This window comes from Nomascus leucogenys, chromosome 3 (assembly GCF_006542625.1).
Source record: "Nomascus leucogenys isolate Asia chromosome 3, Asia_NLE_v1, whole genome shotgun sequence".
In the NCBI taxonomy this organism is placed as follows: domain Eukaryota; kingdom Metazoa; phylum Chordata; class Mammalia; order Primates; family Hylobatidae; genus Nomascus; species Nomascus leucogenys.
This window is the reverse complement of record NC_044383.1, coordinates 41,505,325-41,518,854: the sequence shown is the minus strand read 5'-3', so window position 1 is coordinate 41,518,854 and position 13,530 is coordinate 41,505,325. Positions and strand designations below refer to the sequence as shown.

At 41.1% G+C, this 13,530-nt stretch overlaps 1 protein-coding gene across 11 annotated transcripts in view; it reads right to left on the bottom strand.

Moving 5' to 3' along the window:
• CPEB3 (cytoplasmic polyadenylation element binding protein 3) overlaps positions 1-13,530 on the bottom strand; it is a 248,131-nt gene that overhangs the window by 35,857 nt on the left and 198,744 nt on the right. For all 11 annotated transcript variants that reach the window (XM_012505798.2, XM_012505800.2, XM_030809262.1 and 8 more), the window contains 2 exons: positions 10,797-10,911; positions 347-528 (listed from right to left, as the gene is read on the bottom strand). In XM_012505798.2, the coding sequence (XP_012361252.1) occupies positions 347-528; positions 10,797-10,911 (297 nt within the window). The remainder of the gene's footprint in view (positions 1-346; positions 529-10,796; positions 10,912-13,530) is intronic.

Genomic DNA, 13,530 nt, shown 5'->3' with positions numbered 1-13,530 from the left:
GACAGGGTTTCACCGTGTTAGCCAGGATGGTCTCAATCTCCTGACCTCGTGATCCGCCCGTCTCGGCCTCCCAAAGTGCTGGGATTACAGGCGTGAGCCACCGCGCCCGGCCTGGATTATTTTCATAAGTGTAACATCACTCTGGGGATGGGTGAGGCAGAAGATTCCTTAATGCCTTAAATATCAACAGTGCTCTCTTTTTCAGGCAGCCTAGATGGATTCATGGACTAATGCTACGCAAGGTAGAGCTGATCACTTATGATCATAAGGTGCCTTTCTTCCCAGGAAACCACAGAACAAACTTCTTTTCTCTCCCATAGCAGTTTCACCCTAAGTAGGTGCTTACCCGTTTGTCAATGTCATTGTGCTGAAGCTGCACAAAACGAGCGCTGATGGCTGCAATGTAACTCTGCTGATTGGAGAATGCCACGCGGCCAGCACCTTTGGGGTACTTCAGCTCTGGGTCCGTATCAATGCCAGCATAGCAGACACCACCGTATAAACGGTCCATGATCATTGCCAGTTCAACTGCAAAAAAAACAAAACATGGATGTGTATAAATATCTGGGAGGTACTCTTGCCCAGGAGAAGGAAGAATTATTTAGATATCATGCAATGTAATTAAGAAAAGGAAAACCCATGTTAAGTATCATGAAGAATGTCCACACCAGTCTTACAACTCAAGTAGGGAAGGTCCTCATTGGGTGTTTTGAAATAAAATGGAAAAAAATTAGGAATTTACAACATACACACAAGAATTTATATAATCAGAACTTTAGCAGTAGTATAGAAGAAATGAACTACCAGTAATCCTGTTCTAATTTCTAACTGCTTAGTCCAATGGAATGCGCCCTGGGTAGGCAAGGCATTTCATGCTGCTCTGACAAGTTAATAAGAAACAGTCCTACTTACTAACCTCTAAGACTAAAAGCAATTACTAGTGTTACACTACTATATCAGGACTAAGCTATAGAAAGGATTAACTAACTGCTTGTTTTAACTAGAGACAATTTGTTTATAGCCTTAAAGTAAATCTCCACAATTTAAAAAAATAAAGATTTTAGAGTATATTCTAACCCAACTGTGAACTCTCCATACTAACCTTTCCCATTGAATTCTAAATAATAATACTAGTAATGATAATAGCCACAATAAACATTTACTGAGCACTTACAACCTACCACAGAGCACTAAGGTGCTACACAAATAGTAAAAACATACCCATGTTGTACCTTGCTACAGATCCAGAGGTCTGGCCTGTACACCTTGTCACATTTCTTCTAAACATGCCTTTGTTTGTTTGTTTGTTCGTCTGTTTACTGAGACAGAGTCTCGCTCTGTCGCCCAGGCTGGAGTGCAGTGGTGTGATCTCGGCTCACTGCAACCTCCCAGGTTCAAGTGATTCTCCTGCCTCAGCCTCCCGAGTAGCTGGGATTACAGGCATGTACCACCACACTTGGCTAATTTTTTGTATTTTTAGTAGAGATGGGGTTTCACCATGTTGGCCAGGCTGGTCTTGAACTCCTGACCTCAAGTGATCCGCCAGCCTTGGCCTCCCAAAGTGCTGGGATTACAGGCATGAACCACCATGCATGGCCTAAGTATGCCTTTATATTGGTATAGTTACAAAACAATAAAGGTACCATTAGAAAAACATGTAGCACTTACCTACATACCAGATTGTCTGAAGGTAATTGTTTACTTGATAGTGGACAGCACCTTCTCCAGGTATGACCATTCCTTTTAGGCTACTCACATAGTATAAGTCCAAAAGACTCAGCACTACCCCTGGGAAGTGACCCAAGAACCTGTTTCAACACCTATGTATGGTATTTGGAAAGGAGAAGACAGGGAAGACAGACAATGATCCGGGCCACAGCCAGTGTGCAAAGATCATCACATAGTAGAGCTCCACAGGAATCAGTATCTGGGGAGATGGAGAGCAGCAGAATTCTTCTCTTCTAGAAGAGTTCTGCAGAATGTACAAAGGGTGAAGGGCTGAACAGTATAAGAACTCCACTAGATGTCTATGAACAAAAGGAAAGCCAAGCATTACTGGTTTCTGTACTATGAAAACTGCTGAGGCAGTAAGAAAAACTGTGTTGCTACATCAGAGAGGCTATCTTTACACTTCTCCAAAAGTTCTTTACATACCAGTGCCTATTTTTAATAGGAAGGACAACCTACAACCAACAAGTAATTTTCAGATGGTGAGAAAATAAGCTAGTAATAACTAAGCCGAAGAGCAAGTGCTATTAAAGACAGAGCAGCAGAAAGTTATCTCAATTATACCACTATGGTCAGAATTACTAAGCCATATCAGCCAAGGGAGAATTGTCCATTAAAGCCAAGTAGATGCTGACTGCAGTCTTGGGGCAGGATCCAGGAATCACATTCATTCAAACAATGTAACAGGAATTGTGTGCATACCCTGAATATTAGAGGTCCTTATACTTCATCCCAACAACCTCTGATGGTTTGAGAATCTCCTTATATGGCTAATGTTACTGCAGTAACAGAGACCAAGAAACTGAAGGCAGAATTAATTGTTAATTGCAGTCATTAATGAATTTCCCTTATTGGTTGAATCGGTTTAGTGAAATAAGTAACCTCAGGACCCTGTAAATTAAATACTAATTTTCAAAAGACAAGGCTTCCTCTGTAGTGAAATAAGAGAGGGAACAATCTCTAAGCCTGGTGAATGGCCAGGAAAAGAATGCTGGCAAGGAATTGAATGGCACTTGTCTTCCACGATAGGAAGGACTCAATAAAGTGCCTGATTTAGAAAGAAGGCACATGAGTGGTAAGCTTGAAACTCCAGCTAAGCAGGAGAGTTACTGTAACCACAGATTTTTCTACACCACAGTGGTCTCCAAAAAATCTTCAGGATCTCCAGGCGCGGTGGCTCACGCCTATAATCCCAGCACTTTGGGAGGCCAAGGTGGGCGGATCACGAGGTCAGGAGATCGAGACCATCCTGGCTAACACCGTGAAACCCCGTCTCTACTAAAAATACAAAAAATTAGCTAGGCATGGTGGCAGATGCCGGGAGGCTGAGGCAAGAGAATGGCATGAACCTGGGAGCCGGAGCTTGCAGTGAGCCGAGATCGCACCACTGCACTCCAGCACAGGCGAAAGAGCAAGACTCTGTCTCAAAAAAAAAAAAAAAAAAAAAAAAAAAATCTTCAGGATCTCCTAATGCCAGAGAAGCACAAACATTCCATTACTTTGTGAATCTATCTGCTTGAAATCATCTGCACATTCCAAGGATTAGATCATGACTGATGTTGCTGGCAGTTAAGTACTTTTGATAGGAAACAGAAACCCTCATCTGCTTATGCTCTTATGAAAACTAATTATAAATAAATAATTTCCATTTATGAACTTACATGTAGTTGCTTTTTTGGCCACCAAAAAGTCTGCAGACATTTGAGTTGATTAGGTCTCACTTAAGTGAAGGGCAATTTGTTGAGAAGCTAGAAGAAACCAAGGTGACTTAAGAAGAGGTTTTCGGGAGAAGAGTATGAAAATTTCCCATCTCCCTCTCTACCCTCATCTGTATTTTATTTTTTATTTATTTATTTACTTATTTTTGAGACGGAGTCTCACTCTGTTGCCCAGGCTGGAGTGCAGTGGTGCAATCTCGGCTCACTGCAAGCTCCGCCTCCTGGGTTCACACCATTCTCCTGCCTCAGCCTCCCGAGTAGCTGGGACTACAGGCGCCCGCCACCACGCCTGGCTAATTTTTTGTATTTTTAGTAAAGACTGGGTTTCACCGTGTTAGTCAGGATGGTCTCGATCTCCTGACCTCGTGATCTGCCCGCCTCGGCCTCCCAAAGTGCTGGGATTACAGGCGTGAGCCACCATGCCCGGCCTCATCTGTATTTTAACTACAGAAAGTCTAATGCTATGACCACCCTTGAAGAGAAGTAAACAATAGTCAAACAACTGCTGTTTGTATTTGGTCTTTTGCTCAACCAGTGAGTCTTCATTCAGCATACTTCCTGCAGGCTGAACTCATTTAAGTACTAAACAGAATTTCTAGTCCTCATTTGAAACCACCCTCTGCAGAGGGCAGAGACGAAGTAGCTCCCAGGAGGATGTTCTTAACATTTAACCTGAGGAAAATGAGGGTAGCAGAGCAGGGCATAGAGGTGAAGGAATCCAGAGTTCACACAGAGGTGAAAATAGGTATATAGTCCACGAGGAAGTCAAGACTTTCCAAACCACTTTTTATTTTCTTTCCCATCCAGACAGTGCTCATGGGTCTGTCTGGTCATGGTGGGAAGACGGCAGGTCTAATAGCTATGGTTCAAGGGTATACCATACTTTGGACAAGATGCTCTGTGATCCTAAGACAACTTAAGTTATCTCATGAACAACTTCCATGGTAGCAGCAACACAATGAGTCTAATCCATGTGCTGGCTCTTGTGATGAGCGTCACTGTGCCACAGACTGGAGGGGTAAACTAGAATACTGCAGCAATGTGGAGCATAGCATCCCCATGGATTCCTTTGGATTGTGATGAATACATCTCTGAATTTGAATATAAGCTTCAATTATGGTTCCTTGGATTTGCTCCTGATTCTTTTTTCTTTTTCTCTCTTTTTTTTTTTGAGATGGAATCTCGCTCTGTCGCTCAGGCTGGAGTGCAGTGACGCGATCTCGGCTCACTGCAACCTCCGCCTCCCAGGTTCAAGCAATTCTCCTGCCTCAGCCTCCCAAGTAGCTGGGATTATAGGTGTGCAGTCACCACGCCCAACTAATTTTTATATTTTTAGTAGAAATGGGGTTTTGCCATATTGGCCAGGCTGGTCTTGAACTCCTGACATCAGGTAATCCACCTGCCTTGGCCCCCAAAGTGCTGGGATTACAGGCGTGAGCCACCGCACTTGGCCTGCTCCTGATTCTTTACAAAGATGTGAACGCGTCTTTAGTTCACCAGAGAGGAAACCCATGATGACTCCTCCCAGCCCTGCTTCACCTCAGGGCCCTATTTATATCATTTAATTATAATACATTTCAAAGCCAGCTAAGGCAACATGTGAGTCTGAGATAGTGGACAGCCAAATGAGATAGAGTAGACATGAGGATTCCAGAGGAAAATAACACATTCATCTTTACAGATTCTAAACTGTGAATCTATAATTCATATTTCTTCTCTTTGGAAATAAGGACAAGACAGATAGGCAAGAGGCATAGGGCACCTTAAGATATCAAAGAGGTCTTGACTTCTGAAAGAAAGGAAGATTAAACTTGATGAGGAATTTCTAGGTTTACCACAATTGTCAAGTTGGTTCAAGGGCAATTCACACACTTCAAGTGGAAGAAATGTGCTCATAAGCTTCTGCTCTGCATCAGATATGTTGGGAAGTTAAGAATATTTTCAAATAGATGGTATGAACAATGAACTAAATCAGACAGAGTGCACTGGTGCCAAGTAGATTGTTACTACTGTTACTGAGACAACATCTCAGATCTCAGCTTAATAAAGTATCTTTCTTTCAACCTGAGAAAGACCAATTACTCTATCTGAACTCTGCTTCATCATCTCGAAAGCGCACTCTACCACTTATAATCTCGCAGGGTCATTGTGAGAATTAAACATCCATGAGAGCTCTGGGCACACTGCTGAGGACAGAATAGTATTCAAATGTTTAGTTTTGTCCAGGGATCTTGCCCCGCTCCCACCCTGTGAATCTCTGCTTAACATTTAAGTTGGCCTGGTTTTCTGCTCTGTAAGTATCAATTCCTCACAGTGTTATTTTGGTTTTATGCTAATATCACACAGCCTGCCACATATATGGCAAAGTTTGACATCAGCTTTGGATGAGGGTTTGCTTTTGGTTCAGAGGGAGGACACAAACACATACTAACATTAGAAAAATCCTTATCCCTAAAGGTAATAGAGTTAATCGAGTCAGTATGCCAAATCTGGAGTTTATCCGGGACAACCCATACTGAACTGAGGACATGGTGAAAAAGCTTCTACTGTTGAAAAACTTGATACAGGATGGTTTCTGCCTGCAACCATATCATAAAACAACAATAAAGGATAGGGTTATAATACTCCTGTTTCCTAAATCACAAATCAGGATATGGTTTCTAATACATGTGAACTATCAAATGTTTATACAAAATGTCTGAAATAAATGATCTTAGAAAAATTCAGGATCTATGTTCTCTAGATATGCCATATATCTCTGAATATTTACTTCACAAATTTTTACCTCCCACAGAAAAACCATCCTCACAACAGTCAGGGCAGGTGGGGAAAGGCAGAGAAAGAAATTTCAGGATTCATCACAGAATATTAGTAGGGGAAAAAAAGAAAGGAAGGAATTATCAGAGCAATTGTTAGGAAAGATAGGACCAAAAGATGAACGAGAAAACAGTAGGCTGTGGGGATTCAGATGAGCACTCTCTCAAGATTGATCTGTTTGCAGGGCCTAAGGAAGTCACAAAGTCAAGAACAGTTCATATGCTTCTAATGAGAAAGACTGAAAGTTTTTCCAGCCTGATCAAGGTTGGGAATGAATGGATCCAAAAGCTTGGTCACTGGGGCAGTCCTTCCATCAGATGCCAAAACCAAGAAATCTGGGATCAGAGGAATACTCATGTTAATCAACTGGGGAAGAGTACAGAGACCACATACCTCACTCTCTACTTTTTCCTGGTGATATCATAACCCCCAAGTCTGGCACTTATTTTCCGTCAGAGTGAAGAGGTATGCATTCTGGAGAGGTCCTAATGCCACAGAAATATGCAACAGGGCTATTTCTGTATGGAGATTCACATTACGTGAATGAAACATAGTGGCAACATGTTGTACTTCCAGGTGGCAGCAGGAGGAGAATCACACTGCCCATTACCCTGTACTGACTCTGAAGAATATGCGAGCTTTAGCCACATGGTGGCACGGTGAGTCTACTTACAGGCTTTCCTAATGTGAGGGTAGGGTGAGGTGGGGAGTAGAAAGAAAACAAGATCTGATGAACACCAGGAGACTTCAGGCAAACCATCGTTGGCTTGCTGTTGTCACCGCTGGGAGTGATGAAAGGAAGAGACAGTAAGAATGTGTATTATTTGACATAGAGAAACCCACAATCAGGCAATGAGTAAGCTCATCTAAATTTTCCACTGATATTTTCCCATTTTCAGCTTTGCTTTTCTTTTCCTTTCTAGGACTGTGATTTTTTCCAACCTTTTTTTTTTTTTTTTTTTTTTTGAGATAAGTTCTTACTGTCACCCAGGCTGAAGTGCACTGATGCAATCTCAGCTCACTGCAGCCCCGAGCTCCCTGGGCTCAAGTGATTCTCCTGCCTCAGCCCCACAAGTAGCTGGGACTACAGGCACGTGCCACCATGCCTGGCTAATTTTTGTATTTATTGTAGGGACAGGGTTTCACCATGTTGCCCAGGCTGGTCCAACCTGAGTTTTTAAAAGGAAGGTTTATCAAACAACCAGAAACTCAGGACAATACTGCTTAAAACAGGTTTTGCCTTTTTTCTTTAGAGGTGTTTGTATATTTCTGTTTAAAGGGATAAGGCCTGTATTCAGAATAACTATCAGTGATATTGGTCCTTGTCTTACAATGAGGAAATATCAAAGATAAAAAAAAAAAACTCACAAGATCCAAAGGAATAACACTTCAGTGATAACATTTTAGTCACTGTGACATATTAAGGGATATGTTTTGGCCCTGAATAAGGTAAAAATCCACCTGGACATCTAAAATCTCACCTGTTGAGTAGGGACACCCATATCTAGTCCAGGATCAGTCTACACAAAATGCTTAAAATAGTTTTAGACTTTCCAAAATTCCATAACTAGAATGTCTCTTGGAAATAATAAAAAATGCTCTAAAGTATTTCAAAACCAAATTCGAGAATCATGTTAAAGAATATAATCTGGTCTCCAATTAATTCTGAGTTCACATTCTGTAAATACATTTGTTTTCTTCCAAAATCTTTTGACTCTCTGTATATGATTACCTCTTTAACATGATAGTGGGATATTCAGTTTTGCATGACACATACTTTCTCAGTGCCAGTAATACAGTAGATGCTCAATAAATGTTTATGGTTCAAGTGAACTGTACTGTACTCAACTTCAGCTTGTCTAGCAAAGTCACAATGAATTCCTTTAAAAAACGTCTTCTATTCCAAGGTATACATCAGTTCCCAAAGCTCAGTGTGTTTCAAAGAAACCCAATTCCTAGGATTATAGGTAAAAGTTGCAGATGTTAACTTTTTGTCTTGATAACATTGCCCTCTAAACTAGAAGTCTTGGGATGAATGGTAATATTCTAAGACAATAATATAGATTACTTTGCCACCTAGAAACTAGCTATGCTTAAGGGAAGTGTTGGCATGGGAGAAACACTATCAATAATACAAGTGATTTTAGATTACTATCCACATAACTATAAAAACAAAACATTTTAAAACAAAAAATTTTAGCTTAGTTGAAAAAGAGAACTTCGGCTGGGCACGGTGGCTCACACCTGTAATCCCAGCACTTTGGGAGGCCGAGGCGGGCGGATCATAAGGTCAGGAGTTTGAGACCAGACTGGCCAACATGGTGAAACACTGTTTCTACCAAAAATACAAAACAGCCGGGCATGGTGGCGTGCGCCTGTAGTCCCAACTATTTGCGAAGCTGAGGCAGGAGAATCGCTTGAACCTGGGAGGTGGAGGTTGCAGTGAGCTGAGATCATGCCATTGCACTCCAGCCTGGGTGACAGAGCGAGACTCCGTCTCAAAAAAAAAAAAAAGGAACTTCAAATTATGAAAGGTATAATATAGTATCTAGTCAGGGAACACAAAATCCTGTTTCTTACTAGACAACTAAATATAATTCTTGTTTAATCCTAGAACTTGTGGCATCTTGCAGATACCAAATGTTAAAGAATATAATTTCATGTCCAGGGGTTCACTTCTTGCAGTGTTGGTGTGATCATACAGCAAGTTTGGAAAAGGTATCTTCACAGGATTTACAGAAGAAAAATGATACATAGGCCCTTACCTATCCTTCCAAATCATTAAAACAGGAAGAATAAAGAGTGAATAATACAAATTGAAGTTTAATGTATAAACTTGTATGTCTGTGACTTAGATAGACATAAGAAATTACAGCCAGTTCTATTATTTTTATAACTATAGGGCTTTTTCAGAATATTTTTTCAGATTCCTATCTAGGAAAAAAAGGAAAGGGGCTAGAACATAAAAACTAATTTGTGGCCAGGGGTGGTGGCTCACGCCTGTAATCCCAGCTACTTTGGGAGGCTGAGGTGGGCGGATCACCTGAGGTCAGGAGTTCGAGACCAGCCTGACCAACATGGCAAAACCCTGTTTCTACTAGAAATACAAAAATTAGCCAGGTGTGGTGGCAGTAGTCCCAACTACTTGGGAGACTGAGGCTGGAGAATCGCTTGAACCTGGGAGGCGGAGGTTGCAGTGAGCCGAGATCGTGCCACTGTACTCCAGCCTGGGCGACAGAGTGAGACTCTGTCTCAAACAAACAAACAAAAAAACTAATTTGTGCTTGTAGTTAGTTGCAAAAGGAATAGCTAGAATACTAGCAATGATTATCCATTTGTAAAATAAGAAAAAGGATTTCTGTCCCTCTCTGCTCCTAAATATAACACTAGTTAGAAAAAGTCAGAAATATTCCACAACACTTCCACCATTTTTTTTAAAGCACGGTTTACAAAGGGCTGCATTTGCCCCCATCTCATAATGCTTTTCACGTTTGAATTAGCCCTTCCTAGACTTTATTCTCTGACTGCAGATAAAAGGGGAGCATCTCTGCTGTTTTGCTTTCTATCTTTTGACAGTTTTCCATTAGAATGAAGAAAATAAGACCCAATCAGAACAAATATGTTTAAAAGCCCTTCAAAATGAAATTATGAATGTCTTTATATAGGTCTAAAGTTATCTTTTAGGTGTAGGCTGGAGTTGGGATTTGGATAAATATGTTACAAATGTTGAGGAACTTTCAGAATTAAGTCTTGAAAGTCATACAGCTAAATAACGTTAGGTTACATTTTATAATTCTGTTTCACAACATGATTTTAATGATCTCTGCTTTTTGTTTTAATTTTAGGTAGAACTAAGTCTATGTGCATATAAATAACACAAAAGAAATGTACTTTCACAGTGGCAACAGTAACATTTTTTGTCTTACTTTAAAAAAAAACTTAATTATTCTAAGTGCTTCAAAAACTTAGATCTTAGAAATAATTTTGTTATGCTCCACTGGCATTAATACTGGTTATTAGGAGGCTGATGTACAGCTGATTGGATTTGTCTTTGGATTTAAATATGTATTGAAGCCATCAGTTCAACAATACTTCAAACTCTCCAGTAAATTATGATTCTGCTCAAATCCAGCAGCACAATTATTTCATCACTGGAAAGGAACTTAAAAAAAAAAAACAGGGAAGCTTTTAAAAAGACAGATTTCTGTCATACATAACAATGCTGACTGGCATAAAAATGCACATTGCCAAATGTGTTATTATTTTTTATATAAGCGATTAAATAGGAAAGCACTAAATAGAATTCATTTTCTCAACATAACTGTTTAATGAAATTCACTTTTGTACCATAACAAAATAGAGAATTTTGGGAGAAAACCTTTAATCCTGAAAAAGCTCAGTGAAAATGATGACAGCCTTCTTTTTGGAGACTATGTATAGCTGACTGGAAATCTAGGAAATATTTAAGACTAAAGGCATTGGGAATTTTGTTGTTGTTGGTTTTGTTGTTGTGGTGTTACTATTTCCACTCACCAGCTCGAAGGGGTCGTGGAACTCCCCCAACAAAGATAGTTTTTCTGGGGTCCAAAGGCTGAGAACCATCCATTACAAAGTCACTGTCACTTAGGTTCCATGGTCGAATTTGCACCTGAAAAAAAGTCGTTTACTTGGTCCTTACTTCATTTCCATCAACCCCAAATGAGAATAAGATGACTAAAGACAAACCCACTGATTTGTGCATTTCACAATGAACATGACCCAAGCAAAATCCAGTTAATTAGTTAATGTAATCTGCATTAAGTACCTTTCAATAGAACTCTTGGGGAATCTACTTACAGGTACTGTACTCAGCACTCTAGACATATGACATATACCATGAAACCATCAGAAACCACCTCTGCCTGTGTTTTTTTTATTTTAAGGCAGGCTTTTAGAGATAGAGTCCGCATTTTGAATCAGATTCATTTTAACACATGATAGAGACTGTTCACAACGTTGTCACAGTACACCACTCTGTTTTAAGAGTTCATCTAAAGTATATCAGGAGTATTTTCTAAAAATTCTCCATGTCTGACTTTTTAATTCTCATCACCCTCCAAAATTCAAACATATCTTTCAGCAATATGATTTAATACAGATGAACATGCAGCAAGTTAGCATAGAATTACCAAAGATAACAATAAAGCACAAAGTACTCTCTGGCTGGGCATGGTGGCTCACGCCTATAATCCCAGCACCTTGGGAGGCCGAGGCAAGCGGATCCCTTAAGGTCAGGAGTTCGAGATCAGCCTGGCCAACATGGTGAAACCCTGTCTCTACTGAAAATACAAAAATTAGCTGGGTGTAGTGGCTCACGCCTGTAGTCCCAGCTACTCAGGAAGCTGAGGCATGAGAATCGCTTGAACCCAGCAGGTAGAGGTTGCAGTGAGCCGAGATCACACCACTGCACTGCAGCCTGGTGACAGAGCAAGACTGTCTCAGGAAAAAAAAAAAAAGAGAGAGAGAGTTACCTCTTTTGGATTTATCCGACTTTGACAAATGAGGCTGGTTAAATAAAAGCAAGCTTCAAAGTTTAAGTAAGCTTTTTTAAAAGTAGAAAAATCTTCATGGCATATTTCTATTTGGTCATTTTTCTTAACTGGGACTCTGACTTAGTGCCCATAGTTTGTACTATTTTATCACAAGTAAAAAATAAGGTATTTCTTTAGAATTTTAACCTTAAAACATGAGCCTTTATGTATATGGTTTTATATACGAAACCTTAAAACATATCATCAAAGAATAGCTTAAACAAAACAAAAACACAAAAACATCCTCCCACACCAGAAGGCAAATTTTGCACTGCCTCAAAACCAACCAGTTAGGCAGGTAGCCAACATGCTCTGAGAAGCGGGCTGGGTGCAGAAAGGGAACCTAGTATCTGTCCTCAAGGAACATGCCATTCCCCCTCCCCTCCACCAATGACTAAGAAAACAAAAAAGCTGACTTTTCATTTCCTTAGTATTAACAGAATTGTTCATTTCCCCCTTGCTCAGACATCAACACTTAATGCGAGGAAACATGGGAAAATTTCTTATGTGGCTTGGCTTATAGCCAGGAGTACTTCCACTTGAAAGGTAGCACCTGTGGCAATTATACTTTCAAAACATTTTGAATTAACTTTAAAACTGGAATTGCTCAGTTAGAAACAGTCTACACTTTTTTTTGGAGATGGAGTTTCCCCTTTTTGCCCAGGCTGGAGTGAAGTGGCACAATCTCGGCTCATGCAACCTCCACCCCCCGGGTTCAAGAGAATTCTCCTGCCTTGGCCTCCCAAGTAGCTGAGATTACAGGTGCCTGTGACCACGCCAGGTTAATTTTTGTATTTTTAGTAGAGACAAGGTTTCACCATGTTGGCCAGCTGGTCGCAAACTCTTGACCTAAGGGGATCTACCCACTTCTGCCTCCCAAAGTATTAGGATTACAGGCACGAGCCACCGCGCCTGGCCAGTCTACACATTCTTTAAGATTGCTACGAATTTCACCCTCACCTAACTTTTTGCCTTTATTATTATTATTTGAGACAGAGTATTGCTTTATTGCCCAGGCTGGAGTACAGTGGCATGATCTTGGCTCACTGCAACCTCCGTCTCCTGGGTTCAAGTGATTCTCGTGCCTCAGCCTCCTGAATAGTTGGAATTACAGGCACCTGCCACCACACCTGGGTAATTTTTGTATTTTTTAGCAGAGACAGGGTTTCGCCATGTTGGCCAGGGTGGTCTCAAACTCTTGACCTCAAGGGATCCGCCCACCTCAGCCTCCCAAAGTGCTGGGATTACGGGATCGAGCCACTGCGCCCGGCCACTTTTTGCCTTTTATGACACTGTTGCCCTCATCAGTTAGCCAGAAGACACAAAATCACAAAATCTCCATTTCTTCCCCAGACCCTGAAAACTTGGACCTGTTTACAATACTGTTCACATGTAGACATTCGCTCCACCTTTATTGCATGAAAAAAATATGCAGTTCTGGCTGGGCGCTGTGGCTCACACCTGTAATCCCAGCACTTTGGGAGGCCGAGGCGGGCGGATCACGAGGTCAGGAGATTGAGACCATCCTGGCTAATGCAGTGAAACCCCGTTTCTATTAAAAATACAAAAAAATTAGCCAGGTGTGGTGGCAGGCGCCTGTGGTCCCAAGCTACTCAGGAGGCTGAGGCAGGAGAATGATGTGAACCCGGTAGGCGGAGCTTGCAGTGTGCCGAGGCCACGCCACTGCACTCCAGCCT